This window comes from Vigna radiata, unplaced genomic scaffold (assembly GCF_000741045.1).
Source record: "Vigna radiata var. radiata cultivar VC1973A unplaced genomic scaffold, Vradiata_ver6 scaffold_133, whole genome shotgun sequence".
Lineage (NCBI taxonomy): Eukaryota > Viridiplantae > Streptophyta > Magnoliopsida > Fabales > Fabaceae > Vigna > Vigna radiata.
Window position 1 is genome coordinate 337,880 of NW_014543257.1, and position 19,448 is coordinate 357,327.

Here is a 19,448-nt window from a genome sequence, read left to right on the forward strand (position 1 = left end):
CAGGATTGATTGGGGGACCATGAGTGGTTAAAATACTTGGTGTATACTAGGAATAGTTTGTTCTCGATTGTAATCTTGGATAAGATTAGTGAAACCTCTCAAAAATTCTTGAGGAAGACTGAAGGTAGTTCAAGATTTAATAAATCAATGTAAAATACTTGTGTTTCTTAAACTCTTTACTTAAAAATAAACATAAACAACTATTGCATACCATCTAACCCCTACAATAATTATTAAACTTTGATTTACGAAAAGTTTTCAAATATTATTCAAATTTCTCTTTCAGTAATTTCTAGTGATTTCATAATACTGTTTAGAAAGAATACCTAACTAATATAAACTACAAGTATTTAAACTTCAAATTGACACAATATATTAAACCTTGTTAAAACACTTAATATTTAATAAACAAAAGTAACTTTTTAAAGAATAGAACACTAAGAAAATAGCATAAAAATAAATGAATCAGACAAAAATAAAATAAAGCAAGCCAATAACACAAAATAAGTCCTCTTCACACTTATATACATACATATATATATATATATATATATATATAAAAGTTAAATTATAATATTTTAAATAGATAACATTTTATATATACACTATATAAATTTAAGTCAGAAAATAATATCGAGAAAACAATAAAATATAATTTGCTTGAAACAAAGAAAACGTAGTTATACTATAGAACAATAATACATATAATTATTATTAATGGATGACTAATTTAATTGTACTGTTTGATTTTGTTATTACAGAATAAATCCAATCTTAATTTTAAAGTTTTAAATATTCATTTTAATTTGATATACAACAAATTTAATTGAACTAGAAAAATAAAAAAGAAACATACCGACAGTAATGGACACGTGTCTAATTATTTTTAATGAATAAGCAGTTTATCTTATATTTTTATATTGCATAGGAAAGAAGATGAGGTACGTTTTTTTATCCGTTACAGTTCCTTTCCTTCCCCCATCTCTCTCACTTTCACCGTTACCTCTCATCGCACACAACCAAAGAGAACGAACCAAAAGCACCGCGAATTGCAATTAGGGTTTAAACTCCGTTACCCTTCGCGGTTTTTGCCAGATCGCGGATTCGATGATGATGGAAGGAGCTAGCAATGGAGGGATGCTGTACCACGAGGTGCAGGAGTCGAAGCTGTGTGCGGTGCATTGTGTGAACACCGTTTTGCAGGGTCCGTTCTTCTCGGAGTTCGATTTGGCCGCGCTCGCCTCTGATCTCGATCGCAAGGAGCGCCAGGTCATGCTGCCCGCACTCTCCTCTTCCGATTTCGAATCGCACAATGTGTCGCTCGACGGTGATTTCAGCATCCAGGTTCGGTTAGGGTTTCTCTTTCCCTAATTTTTGTTTTCGCCTTTTTCGCCGTGGATTGTTGACGTGTTCGTGAGAATGTGATGTGCTTATCGTCGTTTTTATTTTGGAAGTTTCTAGTTGCTTGGATTTTAGTTTAATATAAGCGGTTTGTAATTTCCTTTTATTATTTGAGGATTTTTGGGGCTTTTGTGGCCCTAGATTCTCCTTCAGTTGTTCAATACAAGCTTATAGTCTGTGGGGCATGTGTGATATATTTCTATTTCGCTGGAGTTGACTTCTTCAATTTATAAATGGTTATGATACTTTTAGTTTATAAGGATGTCTTGAGCTTGATTTGTGCATACCTTGTTTTGCATAGGACGGCCTTGTGCTGTGTGGTGGATTTTGCAAGTGTAGTTTGACTGATTGAATATTTCTCATGTACTTATTTTACTAGATGTTTGTCTATCGAAGGAAGTTCTTTGCATTGACATGTGTGAATGGCAGGGAGGTGGGGGCGGCGAGTTAGATGTAATATATGTTTAAAACTTTGGATTATTTGACTAAGCATGTTTCCTTAAATAATTACTCCTTTTACATTGTTTCAAGCTTTGTTGACTAGTCACAATAGCATTGTTGCATACTGAAATGTCTTGGATCCATGATTGCAACTCTTTATTCTATTGCAGCCACTATCATTGTTGTGGTTGCAGAATGGATCCTGCATCCTTGTCATCTCCGACAACTCTTTAGCCAATTGAACTTCTAAATTAGTATAATGACATTTTTTATGCATTTGTTTGTTTGCGGACTGCTTTTTTTTTTTTTTTTTTTTTTTTTTTTTTTTTTTTTATATACATATAGGAGGCTCTAGCACACCATGTCGNTTAGCCAATTGAACTTCTAAATTAGTATAATGACTATATATATATATATATATATATATGTACTTCTTTTTTTTTTTTTTTTTTTTTTTTTTTTTTTTTTTGTATATACATATAGGAGGCTCTAGCACACCATGTCGTGTGGTCAACACCTCACTAACACAAGCAGTCTTGACATGCCTCTAACACATGTTAGACATACCGATACAGTAGTTGAATAAAGCTGTTTTGTTTAAGCGATAATACAGAATGAGCATGTGTTAGGGTATAAGGGAGGAAATATTTAGTATATCTAGAGCAATATTCTAGAAAAATATTTATATTAAATAAAGATATATTATAGGGAAATATACAGGGAATATTTATATTAAATAAAGATATATTCTAGGAAAATATACGGAAAATATTTATATTAAATAAAGATATATTCTAGAAAAATATACGGGAAATATTTATATTAAATAAAAATATATTCTAAAGAAAGATTTAACACAAGATCGGCGGGAAATAATTAGTATAAATAAAGCTAGAATCTATTGTTAGGAGTATGCTTTTGACTATTGAGTGTTTTTAAGGAGGTTAGGCTCCAGGATAATTGATTGAGGTTATGCTCCCAATTATTATTTGTTTTCTTTGATTCAGTTATTTCTATCAATAAAAGAGGTTTATTCAGCAATTATCTATTGTTCTTTGTTTGTGAGAGTGAGTGAGGAAGTGTTCTAGCTACGATCCCTACTCGGATACGTAACACGACTTTCTGCTTGAGGACAAGGTTGTTTTGCAGTGGGGTGTAATGTTACGGTATAAGGTAAGGGGTAATGATAAGGTTTGGAAAGTATATGAGAGAAGAAAGTTAGAAGAAGGGGACCAAACAGTGGACGCCAGGAGGAGCTGAATTGGAAGAAAAGGGTTGAGTTGCCCAATTTTGAAGGGGTTGATCCATTGAATTGGATCAATAGAGCTGACAAATTTTTTGAATTGCAAGGGGTATTCGAGAAAGAAAAGTTGCGCCTAGCCTACATCAGCATGGAGGGTAGTGCCAAATATTTGTTTAGATTTTGGAGGGAGAAGACCACTGTTCGTGGATGGGCTTAAAGGAGGTAATAGTGATCCGTTTCGAAGGAGGAAACCGGGGGTTAATCTATAAAGATTGGCGTCCAGTAAGCAGTCCAGATTAGTGGAGGATTACATACAAGATTTGGAAATCTTGGTGGGTTAGATGACTGAAGTGCCTGAGGAACAGTTGATGGGGTACTTCATGGCAGGGTTACAGGAGGAAATTCAAAATCAAGTACGATTGCTTAATCCGCAGGAGTTGATGATAGCTATGAGAAGACCCAAGGGAGCGCGAAGGTTGGGAGCGGAAGTATGATCAAGAATCAATCTGGGGAGACACCGAATGGTTCGGATACGCGGTTGTAGCCCAGTCGCCCTAACTAGAGTCGAACGGAGACTGCTGTGGAGAGCCGAGCAAAATCACAGAGTGTGTGGGGTCCGAACGAAAGGAAAGAAACACGAGGGATCTGTCCCATGAGGAATATGTGAAATGGAGGGAAGATGGAAGGTGCTTTAGATGCAGCAAACTGTTTGGTCGTGGTCACCACTGTTTGGGTAGGAGCTTGAGAGTCATGATAGACGAGGAGGAATGGCCACCACCCGAGCCTCCAAACCTGAATTGATGAGGAGTCATGAGATCAAGCTCCCCGATTCCAACCCTGAGGACAAGGTTGTTTTGCAGCTGGGTGTAATGTTAAGGTACAAGGGGGAAATATTTAGTATATCTAGAGCAATATTCTAGGGAAATATTTATATTAAATAAAGATATATTCTAGAGAAATATACAGGAATATTTATATTAAATGAAGATATATTCTAGGGAAATATAGAGGAAATATTTATATTAAATAAAGATATATTCTAGAAAAATGTACGGGGAAGATTTGTATTAAATAAAGATATATTCTAAGAAAATATACGGAAAATATTTATATTAAATAAAAATATATTATAGGAAAAGATTTAGCACAAGATCGGCGGGGAAATAATTAGTATAAATAAAACTAAAGTCTATTGTTAGGGGTATGCTTTTATTATTGAGTGTTCTTAAGCAGGTTAGGCTCCAGGATAATTGACAGAGGTTATGCTCCCAATTATTGTTTGTTTTTTTTATTCTTTTATTTCTATCAATAAAAGAGCTTTATTCAGCGATTATCTATTGTTCTTTGCCTGTGAGAGTGAGTGAGGAAGTGTTCTAGTTACGCTCCCTACCCGGATACGTAACAACATGCCTCCAACTTGGGCCAAGATATTTAGTTGATATGCCAATTGATGAACATCAGTATATGTCGGAAGTTTTACATTGACTAGAGATAAAGCCTATTTAGAGTATATATGTGACCTATTCTAGTTAGATTTGTGTTTGTTGAGCATATCATTCTATTCGCTATTGGGCTGTTCTAGACCATTCATTAGTGTCTAGTCCCACATACGAGATGTATATACCTTGGTGTGAGGGAGTGTGTTGGAAATCTCACATCGACTAGAGATAAGATCAATTTAGAATATATACGTAGGTACAATTGTCATCTTACAAGCCAATTTTGTAAGGTAGAGTTAGGCTTAAAATCTGATTCAATAGCGTATATCCAATCAAATCATGGTTGCTAATTTGTCACTTGATGAACTGGACTAGAGACTGTTTTTTCTATATTGATGTCAATATTGTGTTGGATTTGGAGCCTCATTGTATTTAATTGATATATGTCAAATTCTTCGCATTTTGCTTTCTTTGCAACCTGAATTGGTTGCATTGGTTTTGACATGACACTTAGGATATTCATCTAAATTATAATTTAGGATCATGATATAAACCTCAATAAGCATTTCACTGCAATTGTATTATATGATGAAAAAGGGATGCTGTTGGAACTGTTGCAACAAATGGAAAAGATAAGCAAGAGCCTTTGGCTCCTACATGGAGAGATACTCTCCTAACCATCTCTATACAATATTCCTCTTCCCTCTTTATTCCCCTATTGACTGATTAAATCAAGCTGTAAAATAGTGTATGCTCTAATCTTCCACTCGACAAACCTTTTTTGTTTGTCCCACCTTAGAAATCACTTTACTGGTGCAACACACATTTTTAATATTGGAGTTTTCACATTGACTATATATAAGATCAATTTATAGTATATAAATGAATACAAACCTTACTTTACACGTCGGTTTTGTAGTATATAAGATCAATTTATAGTATATAATGAGGCTAGCCCAATTTTTAAGGCTTATGCATTGAACATTCAGAAAACAACATTGAAAGATGCAATTAAGTTTCTGCAGTTTCCATCTCTTCTCCCAGCCGTTGCTGCATAATCTCTTCCACTTGCTACTGATTATCTCTTTATCCACTATGCTTTTTCGCCACCATGTTCTGCCGCCGCCAACCACCATGCACAAAGTGGCTGCCATGGGTGCCATGAAAAACCCGCTTCACCATTGCTTTGTTGTGGCGGCAGGTTGGGAAACCACAACAGGTTTCTGCCATGGCCGAAATCGATAACACTGGTGAGAAGTGTTGTGTCTTGTTTGGCAAGAGAAAAAAAGTGATAGCAAGGAAAAGCTAAGTTTTTTCTTTCCTCTTGTTTGATTGCATGGAAAATGGAAGGAAAGAAATAACTGTACAATTGAATAAATGTCCCAAATAATAATTGAAATATTGTAATTCATCTTTTAAAAAAGGTATATTTATGAATAGTTTATTATTATTATTATTATCATCATTTTGAGATGTGAATGTGAATATGTTTGGTTGAGATGGATATTTTGAAGATGCACGGTTTGAGTGACATGGGTAATTTGGTCTTTGATCACATTCTCTCACTTTATTATCTTTATCCCTCACCTTCCATCAATTGTCTGACGAGGTGCTTTTGACATGGGATCTAAATGAACCATTCTTTCCTCTCTCTTTAATGATGCAACCAAACCGTGGAAGGATACCAAATTTAATTCTTTTGTTTCCATCTTTGATCATTCCACATGCTATCCTTTAAAACAAAGATATCTTTAATCAAATAGGAATGGTATTCTAATATTTATAGAACTTATGACAATGGTTGAAAGTTAAAGTAGACAAAGATTGGTGTGAGTTTTTATTGGCAAAGAGATCAAGAGATGACTTAAAACATATACAGTGTCAAATCCTATTGAATGTCGATAGAAACCTGGTTTTTGTCAATGGCTTTGAAGAAGTGGGAATTGAGTGAGGCATGTCTTTTTGTCGTTTTGGGTTGAGCACAACTTTACTTCCTAGATCCATGGTGATTTTCAATGTTGGCAAAGAATTGGAGTTGATATAATGATAGGTACCTAGATTTTATTAACACTATAAAGAACTCCAAGATAGGTTCTTGGATGATCTCTTAGGAAAACCAGAGACAACTTGATCTGTGTCTAACGACTGAGAAGGCACAACAAAAGTCCAAGTCTTTCGAGAGGACTTGTCTCTCCCTTCCTTACACTTACAATCTTCTCAAAAACTGCTGAAAACAACCCATATACAGACTATATATAGTAGTCTATTTACAACAACCCACCCTACAGTTATAATTTCTTGTTATCCTTATAACTGCTTGTTATCCTTGTTCCTCCTAACATACACTTTCCCCCTAAACCTATCAATACCCCTCCATGAAGTTTTACCTTGTCCTTAAGGTGAAAAGCAGGAAACTCAGTGTTGATGGTTGTAGCAGCTTCCCAACTGTTTTCAGTGGATGGGAGGTGTTGGCATTTAATTAAGACTTCGAATTCACTAGTTGTAGAAGTGCGGACGTCCAACAATGCCTCTAGATACACTTCTAAAATTAGATCTTCAGTAAGCATGGAAGGAAGAGGTTAAACTAAAGTGGTTGGTTGCACAACACCTTGAGGAGGGACACACGAAAGACTAGATGGATTCTCTTATGAGTATGGAGATCTAGTTTAGCTACAACCCCTATGTGTTCCTTGACTTCGTAAGGACCATAAAATACTTTTTGGGGATTGAAGTAGCCCATTCTAGGAAAACAAAAGTATATTATTGATTTGCTACAGGAAACAGGTAAAACAGCCTGCAAACTAGTAAGTACACTTGTTGATCCAAATATGAAGTTGGGAAGTGTAGAGGAGGATGTTTCTATGGATAAAGAAATGTACCAAAGACTTGTGGGAAGGCTCATTTACTTATCTCACACTAGGTCAAATATTACCTTTGCTATGAGTTTAGTTAGCTAATTTATGCACCAACCAAAGGAAGCACATTTACAAGTTGCACTTAGAATTTTCCAATATTTAAAAGGGACTCCAGGAAGAGGAATTTTGTTCAAAAAATATAAGAATGCCAGTATTGAGACATATACAAATGTTGATTATGTGGGTTCAGCTGTGGATAGGAGGTCAACTACTGATATTGTACCTTTCTTGGTGGAAACCTAGTAATTTGGAAGAGCAAAAAGCAAAGTATGGTAGCTAGATCTAGTGTTGAAGTAGCATTTTGAGCAATAGCCCAAGGAATATGTGAACTTTATATGGTTGAAGATTATACTGGAGGATAAAGTGGGATGAATCAATGAGGTTATATTGTGATAATAAATTTGCAATAAGTATAGCACACAACCTAGTACAACATGATAGAACCAAACATATTGAGGTGGACAAACATTTTATCAAAGAAAAGCTTGACAAAGGTTTGATTTGCACTGCATATGTGTCTACTCAAGGTCAACTTGCGGACATACTCATCAAAGGACTGAGTAGTAGTAATTTTGAAAGAATTATATCCAAGATGGGAATGAAAAACACTTATTCACCATAGTAGTAATTTTGAAAGAATTATATCCAAGATGGGGATTTTGGTTTATTATTGGAAATTTTAGGTCTTTATTGGATAACGGGTAGTTTGGAATTTCGGCATTTGTTTCAAATTATAAATAATTTGATTTCGAAAAATGAAATGAATCTTTTCTTTTGTTACTCTGTTTGCTCTCTTGCTATTTTCTGACTCAGTTGTAAAATCTGTCCAATTTCCTCTTCATGTATGGCTACCCGATTGTATGGAGGGGCCTACTCCAATTTCTGCCCTTATACATGCTGCATGAAAAATACTTATTCACGAGCTTGAAGAGGAGTGTCAAAATATATTTTAGGAAACTTTAGATATTATTTCTATGTATTTAATTTGTTATATTCTCTCTATCTTGCTATTATTACTAGAATAACAATCCCACAATTTTAGGGATTTGTTCCATAGAACAGGATGCTCATTCGGTAAGCTCTTGCATATATATCCAATGCATGTAAGGAGACAAATAATAAAAAATATATTCTCTCTCCTAAATTTAAGAGTTAGTCCAGCCAGTCTCCCGCAAAAACAGGAATGTCCAACTTTCTCCATTTTGAAGAAACCACTACGGAACCTCCCCCGTCATTCTCCCTACTGCCGTCACTGCTTCCCTTGGCAACAAAAGCCGTTATCTTCTGTATGTTTATCGGATGATGCTAACCTTACTACCACCACCGTAAGCTCCTTAATCATATCCTCCAAATGTTGGAACCTTCTATGATCCTCATTGTCCTGTTCTTGCACTAGTTTTTTCCAGGCCATGCAATCTTGATTCCATTCTTGTATTCACCATGCCCCAACAACCACCATAGCACCAAGAAAGAGGCCCTGAATACCAATTGATAGGTACCCAGATTTTATTAACACTGTAAAGAACTCCAAGACAGGTTCTTGGATGATCTCTTAGGAAAACCAGACAGTTTGGTCTGTGTCTAATGACTGAGAACACACAATAAAAGCCTAGGTCTTTTAAGAGGACTTGTCTCTCCCTTCCCTACACTTACAATCTTCTCAAAAACTGCTAAAAACAACCCATATACAGACTATATATATAGGAGTCTGTTTACAACAACCCACCCCACATACAATTATAACTGCCTGTTATCCTTATTCATTCTAACATACACTTTCCCCGTGAACCTATCATATAAGAACAATGATTTTTAGTCCAAGTCTCAAGAAATTATAAGTTCGGAGTCCAATTTCAAATTTCAATTCCATGCTCAATCAATTTCACACAAGGTCTTTTGCAGTAATGGCTATCAAAAGAGTGTATTACATCTAATTAAAACTGTAACATGGTTTATATTTTTCAATATTGTTACCCTTTCTACTATTCATGGGTTGCACCATTCAGTGGCTTAATGAAAAGGTTTGATTATACTAGCAGAAATTAGTCAAACTAGGACTTAGTAGGCCCTGGCATGTCTTCCGTCAACTCTGACCTATCAAAAGCCATTTTTAATGGTTTGACCTGAGTAGCATAAAAAGCCTAACCCATCTTCCTCATTGATTTTTGGGGGATGTTATCCTAAGAACATGTTATCCCTTTAATTTGATTCCATCATTCGTTCTTAATCATTAGGTACTTCACTTTGTCCTTCGTCATTCCCCTCTATATGATCTTTGTCCACATGTTTCATCAAACCCAGTCTAGATAAACTTCTTCCTTGGTCGCTCAAACGTGTGACTCTTCCATGACTTAGGATGCTTTTGCCAACATCATTTCAAGTAATGAATGTTGCCCAAGACCTATTGACATTCTATTGGTTGTCCCATCTTCAACAAATAATGTTGTGGAGGCCATGCTTAATCCTTTCTTGACGTTATCTCCCCTATCAAATAACGTGTTCTCTAGAAATGATTGGCCTATTGTTATGTTAAATAACTATGTTCTATACCCACAACCTTTCTCTCCATTATACTAACCTCATTTATAATTGACTTTCCACTATACATACATTATACTTGTTTGTCCATGTTATCGTTTGTTTCTATTCCTAATTCTCCAAGTGAAACTTTATCTTACCATGTGTTCACAAGTGATGATGGATGAGATGTGTACATCGGAGTGATTGTCTTTTAGTTGGCAAGTTAATTGTTAGGTGTTAGTGGTTATACACTCTTAATATAGGTTTTGATGGTAACATTGATTGCTATAAAGTTTGTCTAGTTGGTAAAGAATACAATCAAATCTAAGGACAACATTATACTGACACTTTTTTCTTATTACTAAAATGACATCTAGCCATCTTTTCCTTTACAATAGTTTGTCACTGGACTTTGTTTTAACTTGACTTCAAGAATGCATTTCTACATATTGATGAGTAAATCTTTACGGAGCAACCTCCTACATTTGCTACTTAGGTGGAGTATTCTAGTATGGTATGCTGTCTTTGTAGGTCCTTGTATGGCCTTAAGCTATGATGCATGGATACGATTTGTGTATCGGATACACTAATATGCTAATTGTGAAAATAATAGGATACAATACGTTATATATGCATATCGAGAAAAGTACAAAATTTCTTATAAACATGATAAATATATGATTGTCACATTCAAATCATATGTATTAAAGGTTCTTAAAATAAAAAATTATAAATTATTGTCATCATAAAAGTATTACTTCATATATTAGATATTTCATGGATAAGTATCGATTAAATATTTAAATATTTTAACGTATCGGATATGAATACATGTTAGACACGGATATGTGACACAAATTGAAGTATTTGTACATCATAGGCCTTAAGTAATTACTCCTTAGTTTGAGTGTTTTCAGGCTATCATCAAACAATTTGGAATGACACAAAGTGATGGTGAACATTCTTTGCTTTACCATCATTCTCCCTAAGGATGTATCTATCTCATTGTATATGTGAATGAAATGGTTATCGCTAATGGTAATAAGAAGGGTATTGTCCCACTAAAACAATATCTTTCCCAAAAGTTTCAATCAAAAGACCTTGAACAGTTGAGATATTTCCTTGGTATTGAATTTGCGCACTCCAAGAATGGTTGTTTGGTCATATCTCAGAAAATATGCTTTAGACATTCTAGAAGAATCATGGATGTTACACGTTGCCCTTAATCATTTTTCTCATGAGAGGACCAAACATATTGAGGTAGATTCTTATTTCATAAGAGAAAAGTTGGACTATGGAGGCATCACCTTTAAGGTAGATTGTCAACTCTAGTGAAGAGTTGATCGACATATTCACCAACTTAAGGGAGTCTAATTATATTGATTCTGGTTTCTCAATATAAATAAAACATCCTTGCTAATTCAAAAATATATGGTTTCTCAGCTCAATGTCTCCCTATTTCCTATAGTTTAGCAAGGTCATTTCAATATAGCCTTTACCCTTGCATGCCAAGAGGCTGTTTCCACTTTCAAACCCATGACCATTAGATCACCAAGGCACAATTTTTTGGATGCACTAGGGCTCACCAGTTCATTTCCATAGAGAAGTCAAAATATCTTTTTACTGGCCTGATGAATAAATTTTATGATTAGAGTTTGTTCAAAACAAATGATTCAGTTAATGATGATTGATTTGTTCATCCCCAATTAAAGTACAGCTTTCTTGGTGTTTGCAGTATTATTTTCCATTTACAGTATAACATATGGTTAAACCTCCGCTATGGAAATACAAAAAGGAAGAATGTGACAACTGAAAAATTAATACATGTTATGCAATTGGAAAAAAACACCCCAAGCGCATAGAAAACTTAATATATATATTTTGGTCCAGGGCTGTGGGGCGTACTATGGGTTTGAACCCTCTCCTTGTGTGTTTTACCACTCTGGGAAAAGGTTAATCTCGAGGGGCTAACTTTCATTTTTAGTTTGCCACATAAATAATGTAAGTAGTTTTTCAGAAAGATCTTTCAAGCATTGGATCCTTGAATTTTTAGGATTCTATTGTTCTAGTTGACCTGTTATATATGCATTGTTCAGTCTTTGGATTTTATTTTATCTTGGCATTTCATAATCAATATACTGTTTTGTTTTGTATATTTTCATATCATTTGTTGTTATATATATCATTCAGGTACTACTATCCTATGCCTTGAATGATTGGGATGCTGGGAAAAGTATTATTGTCAGATCCAATGTTTTAAAAACTGAAATGGACATTGAAGCAGTGAAAGTATTCACGGTTCATTAGTTTAATGGTGATTGAACAAGGGTAGAATTCGTAATAATAAAACCTATCATATATCAAGGAAGAAAACTCAAGTGAAATTTTTAAGTTAGCATAAAGAAATCATATCACGTCTTATAAGGATTCAAAAGTCGTAATAAATCTTCATTAATAGCAATCCATGTGTAGATATCATATATGAACATTTATTTTAAAATATCTAAGAATAAAATGTTTATTAATTAATAAGAAATTTTTCAAACTGTTTTCCGAAAATCTTCCTATCCTTCTTCTACTGGCTTCGCTGGTTCTTCATGAGTTTGATTGGCTTTCTGCTGCATCTGTTTTCTGGGTGTCTTGACTTGTTATTGAACTGGCTGTTGTGGTCCATTTTTAGTAACTGAAGGTACAAGTAGTTTATATTTTATTTAGTGAAATCACTGAAATGTTTGTTCCTTGCATCGAATATTAATTTTGGGAAGGCAATTTAGTACTCGGACCCTTTGCATTTTTTTTATTTAATTCAATTTACAAAGCCATTTCTGTAGGTTTTACAAAAGGCTTTGGAAGTGTGGGACCTACAAGTTATCCCTCTTGACTCTCCAGTTGCTGAGCCTGCCCAGATTGACCCTGAGCTGGAAAATGCCTTCATTTGTCATCTACAAGACCATTGGTTTTGTATCCGCAAAGTGAATGGGGAGTGGTATAATTTTGACAGTCTCTATGCAGCCCCGCAACACCTTTCCAAGTTTTACCTTTCTGCCTATCTTGACTCTCTGAAAGGCTTTGGGTGGAGCATATTCCTAGTCAGGGGAAATTTTCCAAAAGAATTCCCCATCTCCTCATCTGAAGCGTCTAATGGTTTTGGTCAGTGGCTTTCACCTGAAGATGCTGAGAGGATAACTAAATCTTGCAACTCAGTACAGGCTCCGCAACAGAGAGTTAATGAGAGCCAACAGCACTATGATCAGTTTCTTTCTCGCGGGGAAACTGAAATGTTATTAGACATGGAAGATGAGGAACTAAGGGCTGCAATTGCAGCAAGTCTGATGGATTCGTCCCCAATTGTGACCACTGCTGAAGCCAGTACTCCCCAAAATGATTATCAAAGTAGTAAACAGGTGGCCACTACTGAAACTACCCCTCTAAATGATCAAAATTCCGAACAAGCAGTAACTACTGAAGCTATCGCTCTAAATGGGCAACAATCCAAACTAGTGGAGCCCATTGAACCTATTCTACCTCTCAATTCTCAGAATGATCAAAACAGCAAAGAAGTGGCATCCACTATAGGCGATAACGTTCAAGATGAAAACGAGAATAAAGAGAAAGCTGTCTAAGAGTGTGCTTAATTTGGCCCGAATTTGTTTTCGCAATTGAGGACAATATTCTATTATACCAGTTTTAGGTGGTCGAAACATACGTCAGTGGCTTAAAGTCATGGTGCTGTGCAGTATACACATTCTCATTTCAATTGCATGATGTATAAACTGTAAGGAAACCCTTCAGCATTTCCATCGATTATATGATAGTTACCAAGTTTTGATAATGTTTTGGAAATCCCTTCACTTTTTTTTCATGTGATTGTGTGATTATGATTGATACTAGTTTTGACTATGCATGGTGGTACCAGTATAATAAAGTTGCTTGAACGATAATAGTGCATAATAGTGTCTGGTTTATGACAATGCCTACGAGAACATTTATCTTGTTTGTGTATGCGCATTGCCACTTTTGATATTGTTTTTCTAGGTTTCATAGTTTATGGCAGAATTTGAACTTCTTGATCCACACACATCTACGGAGCTTAAGAGGGCAACTTATTGTAGAAGATCTTAATGCAAAAGTGTTCAAAAACATAATCTCACTGCAATTTTGTTTAATTTGATTATGGAGGAGAAGGAAAAAGAGACAAGTGTGAGGAAAAGAAAGACGTTGTGGGATCATGTTAAAAGAACTTTGTAGAAGTAATGAGATTTATAATGAAGTCCAAAGATTTTGTGGCACTCATTTTAAAAGTTGGAACGTGTGTACTTTTCCTTATCAATTTTTATGGATTAAATATATTTTTAATTTTTAAATTTTGATGTAACATTCGAATTGGTTCTTAGTATGAAATATTGTTTACTTTGTAAGAAAATTATGCTTATTTATTTTTTAAATTTGAGATAAAAATAAATTCTAATTTTGTGTCCGGTTTAAAGATTATAAATATATTTATTTTTTTTATTCAATATAAATAAATATATAAGTATTGATATATTTTTAGTATAATAAAAAATTACATTATTTATACAACTTTAATATTTATATATATTTTTTTTAACTTTGTTAATGATTAATGTTATTAAGCTGATGTTTGGTCTTTAGTATTATCACATATTTTTATCAAAGAAAAGAACTACTGAGTATTTAAATTTATAAAGCCAAAAATAAAGGGTAAGAAAGGTTTCATTCAAGTTTAACTGTATGCTAATAACATTGATTCTTGTTTTAATAAACACACGTAACAATTATTAAAGAATAAATGCATGTTTAATTGTCTTAACATTAGCAAAGTTCAAATAAAATATAATAAAAGAATAAAAAGAAATTGTGTTCTAAAAACAAAATATGTCTATGCAAACCAATCATTTACCCAATAAAATATTATATTTCTCCAATTCTATAAAAAAAATTAAATAACATTTAAAAAGAAGAAATGGAAAAGTATTTCCTTACAAATATGTTGCTTCTAGCATTATCTAGTCCAAAGAAAACATAGGTGCAAGAAAAACATGAAGTCATATACTATATTGGTATCAATTGTTTTTCACGGCATCAACTTTCGGTTGGATTTGGTGAAAAGTCCAAAAAGACTGGTTTTTGTTTTCATTTTCGATTCTAATTTCCCTTTTTGACTAAATAACGCGAGGAAGAAAAAAATAAACAAAAATAGGTTTATTTTAATAATAATTAGTATCAAGAAATTCTACATCCACCTATGGCTTACATGTGATTAACAAATTTGTAAATATAATTAACATAAAAATAAATGTGAATGTGTTGTTACAAAATTATTTAAATATTTACCTTTTCTTTCTAAAAAAAAGCTTTTAAAATTAGAAAACATTATTTTTAATTTCTAATATTATATAAAACTAATTGATTACTTATGTCTATATTTTATGTTTAATATTAGACAATGATACTAAGTAATTATGTAAATGTTGTAATGATACTTTCAAAATTAAATGTATTATTATAATATAATGTAAACCATGTATCATTTAAAAAAACGCTTCAAATATATTAAATAAGTGTTATTAATCTATTTTATAATGAATATTATAATTAAAGATAGTGATTTAAATTTTTGAAATACATAGTTAATAACTTAAACACTTGGTAAGCATTTTGGGTGGGGTGATAATTATTTAATATCAATACTGAAAACTACTTTTAACTCTACACCTACATTGCTTGTCTTTAATTACTAATAATATTTAAAAATAAAAAAATATATTAAAATTATCTACACACAAGATATAAAAAAATGAGAATTTAAATGTGAGTCAACTCATGAATTGGAAAGGATTTAGATTTTTATATATGAATTAAATTAAACATAAATAATTTAACTTACGAAAGTTGATAATGTAAATTTTAAAATATTAAAATATTATTCAATAATATTTATATTTGAAAATTTAATTTATTTATTAACAAAATAATATGAATTAATATTTTATTTTCATTTATTATCTTTATAATTATTTTATAACAATGTTTAATAAAATGAGTGAGTACATTAGTTATATTTTTATATTCAATCAAATTACATAAAATAAATTGAAATAACAAAACATCTCTAAATTAATCCACTCATTTAACTTGTTAGGTGTACGATAGATCAAATAGAATTGTAAACTTTTACTTATAACTGAAAATAAGTTAAATTAAATTAACTTAATTTTAGTTCATTCCTATTAATCGAATTGAAGGACTGTGACATTCACACTTACATCATCGTAATATCCAATAAATCATTTATTTCTTTTATGTAATCAATATTATTAAAATTATAATGACACAAAGTATATTTTATTGATAACAAATTAGAAAATAATCTTAAACAAAATTAGAACTCAGTATTCTCATCACTCATAATATCTCTAGACATTATTGGTATTCTCTTCGTATACTTTTCTACTTAAGTTTCACGTACTTATAGTTATAAAGTATTTTTTATCACTTCAGGTATCTAAACATTCTTAGTATCCTCAAAATATACTTGTTTAGTTGAGTTTCACTCATTCTTAATTTCTACTAGACACATCCGTTTAAATATGGTTTAACTTCACCAAATTAAACATCAAAACTTCACCTACTCTTTATTTCTATTAGAGACACTTATCTAAGTAAGACTTAACTCCTCAAAGTTATTTTTATGAGCAGCAAGTTTGAATCCAAATTATTTTAAATTAAATTGATTCAATTACATAATTATTTGTTTTATTTAAAGTCTTAGCCAATGCGAGAAGAGCCTAATTGTTTATAAAGGAAGGAGGAATAAAGGATTAAAAATATGGTTAATCTTTCAAACTAAGTGCTTGATTAAGTTTGTGTTAGATGAAATTGATGGATTCATAATTCACCTACTCCAAGTGGGTAATCTAAGAATCAGTTTCTATGTATCACATGAGAGAGAGAGAAGGAAAAACTACACAGAACAGGACAAGAGAATGGTTTGTATGAAATGGATGGATGAAGAAGGAAGATGGTAAATTTGATTGATAGCTTAGAGTGAAAAGTGAATGAGATGAACACAACAGCCATCATCCTTTGTGTTCTGTGAGAGTGAAAAGCAAAGAATGGCACTTCACTTTTAGGCTGTAATCTGAGACATCCAGCCCCGGCTTCTAATTTCCATCATCCTTACAAAACAGATAATTTTGGGTCCACTCTAACAATAGAATTCAAAAAAGGTAAGGTGAAAAATTGAATAAAATTATAAAAGTTAGACATAGTTGATGTTCACTGCTTTTTCTTTTCACTGGATCATCTCAAAGCTCTTTTCTTTTTTCGTCACAGATCCCTTGCTGGGTTCAAGTTTCTCACTTTGGCTTCTCCCCAAAATGGGTTCCTCAGATCGATTGTTCAACCGGCAAAGAACTCTCCATGAGATCCTTGGTGGGGGTCAAGGTATCAAATTTTTTTTTCTGATTACTTTTTATTCAATGTCTTTAATGGTGATTTGCCGTTGATCAGTGTTTTTTTTTTTTTTTTTTTTTTTTTTATGTTCATTTTGGTACTATTTGATTCAACAGTGGCATGGATTTATGGGCTGCGCTTTGTTTTCATTTTTTGTTTGCTTTTGGTACCAATGTGAAAAGGGTCAGGACCAGAAGAACAGAATGAGTTGATAATTGATCATGATCTTTGAATCTTTGCTGAATCAATGCCATTGTTCAATGCAGTTGCAGATTTAATACTGTGGAGACGGAAGAACCAAACGATGGGGATATTGTTGGTGACACTTGCTGTTTGGGTTGTGTTTGAAAGATCTGGTTATACTCTTCTGTCTCTTGTTTCCAATGTTTTCCTCCTCCTCATTGTCATTCTTTTCCTTTGGGCCAAGTCAGCTGCGATTCTCAACAGGTAACAGTTCTGCAAATTATCTTTCTGAATGTTCTTCACTTGGATCTTCTTGTGTGTGCTTTTCTAAACTCTGGAATGTGATAGAATGTAAAAGCATGTTGTAGATCATCGATTGCTCAAATTATGATTATTTGTTCTAATCTGGAATTGTTTCTTCAAAGTATTGTTTTTAATGTATATGATTCAAGGCATTTGAAAGAAAAATGCTGGTATGGTTTAGTTTTTGAAATGGTATAACATGTATGCTGTAACTGAGCTGCTGTAGTTTTAAGAAATATGAAAAATTGTTTGAAAACTAAATGCTGTGTGTAATATGGTGATTTGTGTATTTGGCGTCAGATCAAGTCAAAAGGAAATTCATGACTCATTCAAATTGAAACATTTTTCATATTCAAAACGTGGATCTGATAATTCAAAAACTAAATCAAAAATGTCATTTTTCACGAGTCTAGTCCAGATTCTCTGCTAGTTTTTGTATGTTGTTCTTATTCTGAGTTCCCAAAATACACTGATGCTAGTATTTCAAAACATTAAAATAAGTGTCCAGCGTTTTTCAGAAGTGATTAATTGCACATGGTGTTTATTGAGAAGGTATAAAAGCAGGTTAAACTGTAATTTTTCTTTTGACAGACCTGCACCACCTCTACCACAGTTGCATCTGTCAGAGGAAATAGCAAACGAAGTGACAGCTTTTATCCGCACAAGAGTTAATGATTTGTTATCAGTTTCTCAAGATATTGCCCTTGGTAAAGACTCAAAGCTGTTCTTGAAAGTAGCTGCATACCTCTGGCTAATTTCCATTATTGGTGGCTTGACTGATTTCCTTACCCTGGCATATACCAGTAAGTTTCTGAGCATCATGTGATCAAAAGATAGATTCAAATCACTATTGATTGATCTCCAGTTTTTGAAAATTAAGTAGTAAGTGAATGGAAAATGACTTTGTTGTTGTTGTGGTTTGGTTGTGACAGGTCTTTTTATTGTTCTTACAGTACCAGCAATCTATGAAAGATATGAAGAATACATAGACATGTATATTTTGAAGGGTTACAGAAAACTGTGCTTTTTACATGTGAAAATAAATGAGAAATATGTCAGAAGAGTCCACAACTGGATTCTGGAGAAGAAAAAGCTGAGCTGAGTTTGTTTTCTCACAGGTTTTTTGTTCATTTCTTTTGTCACTCTTCTACAACATTTCTTACAGGGTCACTGGTGAGATTGTAATTGTGAGTTTGAGGGACAATAGTGATCATCTCTCTCCAAAATGAGAGTCTTCTTCCTTTTGCATTTTCCATCTTCAATGATGGATCTTTTTTGGTACATAATGAAGAACCTCTTAAGTTGGACTTGTTCATGTAGTCCACTGAGTATTTAAGATTTCTTCTTAGGATAATAGAGATAACATATAGGTGCTGCTATCAATTATTCCTAAGATAAAATGTGTTTTTAGCAAGTATTTACATATGTAATATAGCTACAACTATCATTGCACATATTTGCAGACTTTTGCAACATTCGCTCAACAATTTAGCACACCAAGTAATATTTTTCCAATTCTTTAAAAGT

General features: G+C 33.1%; 2 protein-coding genes across 4 annotated transcripts; both read left to right on the forward strand.

Annotated features, from left to right (window-relative positions):
• Positions 1–938: 938 nt before the first annotated feature.
• Positions 939–13,791, forward strand: LOC106753469 (ataxin-3 homolog). Its single transcript, XM_014635282.2, has 2 exons — positions 939–1,344; positions 12,791–13,791. Exons 1-2 carry the CDS (start codon positions 1,108–1,110, stop codon positions 13,580–13,582), a joined length of 1,029 nt encoding a protein of 342 aa, XP_014490768.1. The 5' UTR covers positions 939–1,107; the 3' UTR covers positions 13,583–13,791.
• Positions 13,792–16,863: 3,072 nt separating this feature from the next.
• Positions 16,864–19,234, forward strand: LOC106753458 (reticulon-like protein B12). 3 transcript variants are annotated; one of them, XM_014635268.2, is made up of 5 exons: positions 16,864–17,209; positions 17,316–17,426; positions 17,702–17,882; positions 18,513–18,724; positions 18,875–19,234. In XM_014635268.2, the coding sequence occupies exons 2-5, from the start codon at positions 17,360–17,362 to the stop codon at positions 19,021–19,023; spliced, it is 609 nt and encodes a 202-aa protein (XP_014490754.1). In that variant the 5' UTR covers positions 16,864–17,209; positions 17,316–17,359; the 3' UTR covers positions 19,024–19,234. The 3 variants fall into 3 exon arrangements, with proteins under 3 accessions (XP_014490754.1, XP_022633255.1, XP_014490752.1); XM_022777534.1 differs by having other exon boundaries at positions 16,872–17,214; positions 18,854–19,234; XM_014635266.2 differs by having other exon boundaries at positions 16,872–17,209; positions 18,854–19,234.
• The last annotated feature ends 214 nt before the right edge of the window (positions 19,235–19,448 follow it).

Coding starts and splice junctions, on each gene's coding strand:
- LOC106753469 (XM_014635282.2), top strand. CDS start 1,108: ATGATGATGGAAGGAGCTAGCAATGGAGGGATGCTGTACCACGAGGTG. Junction 1,345..12,790: donor ACGGTGATTTCAGCATCCAG/GTTCGGTTAGGG, acceptor CCATTTCTGTAG/GTTTTACAAAAGGCTTTGGA.
- LOC106753458 (XM_022777534.1), top strand. CDS start 17,360: ATGGGTTCCTCAGATCGATTGTTCAACCGGCAAAGAACTCTCCATGAG. Junction 17,883..18,512: donor TCAGCTGCGATTCTCAACAG/GTAACAGTTCTG, acceptor TTCTTTTGACAG/ACCTGCACCACCTCTACCAC. Junction 18,725..18,853: donor CCTTACCCTGGCATATACCA/GTAAGTTTCTGA, acceptor TGGTTGTGACAG/GTCTTTTTATTGTTCTTACA.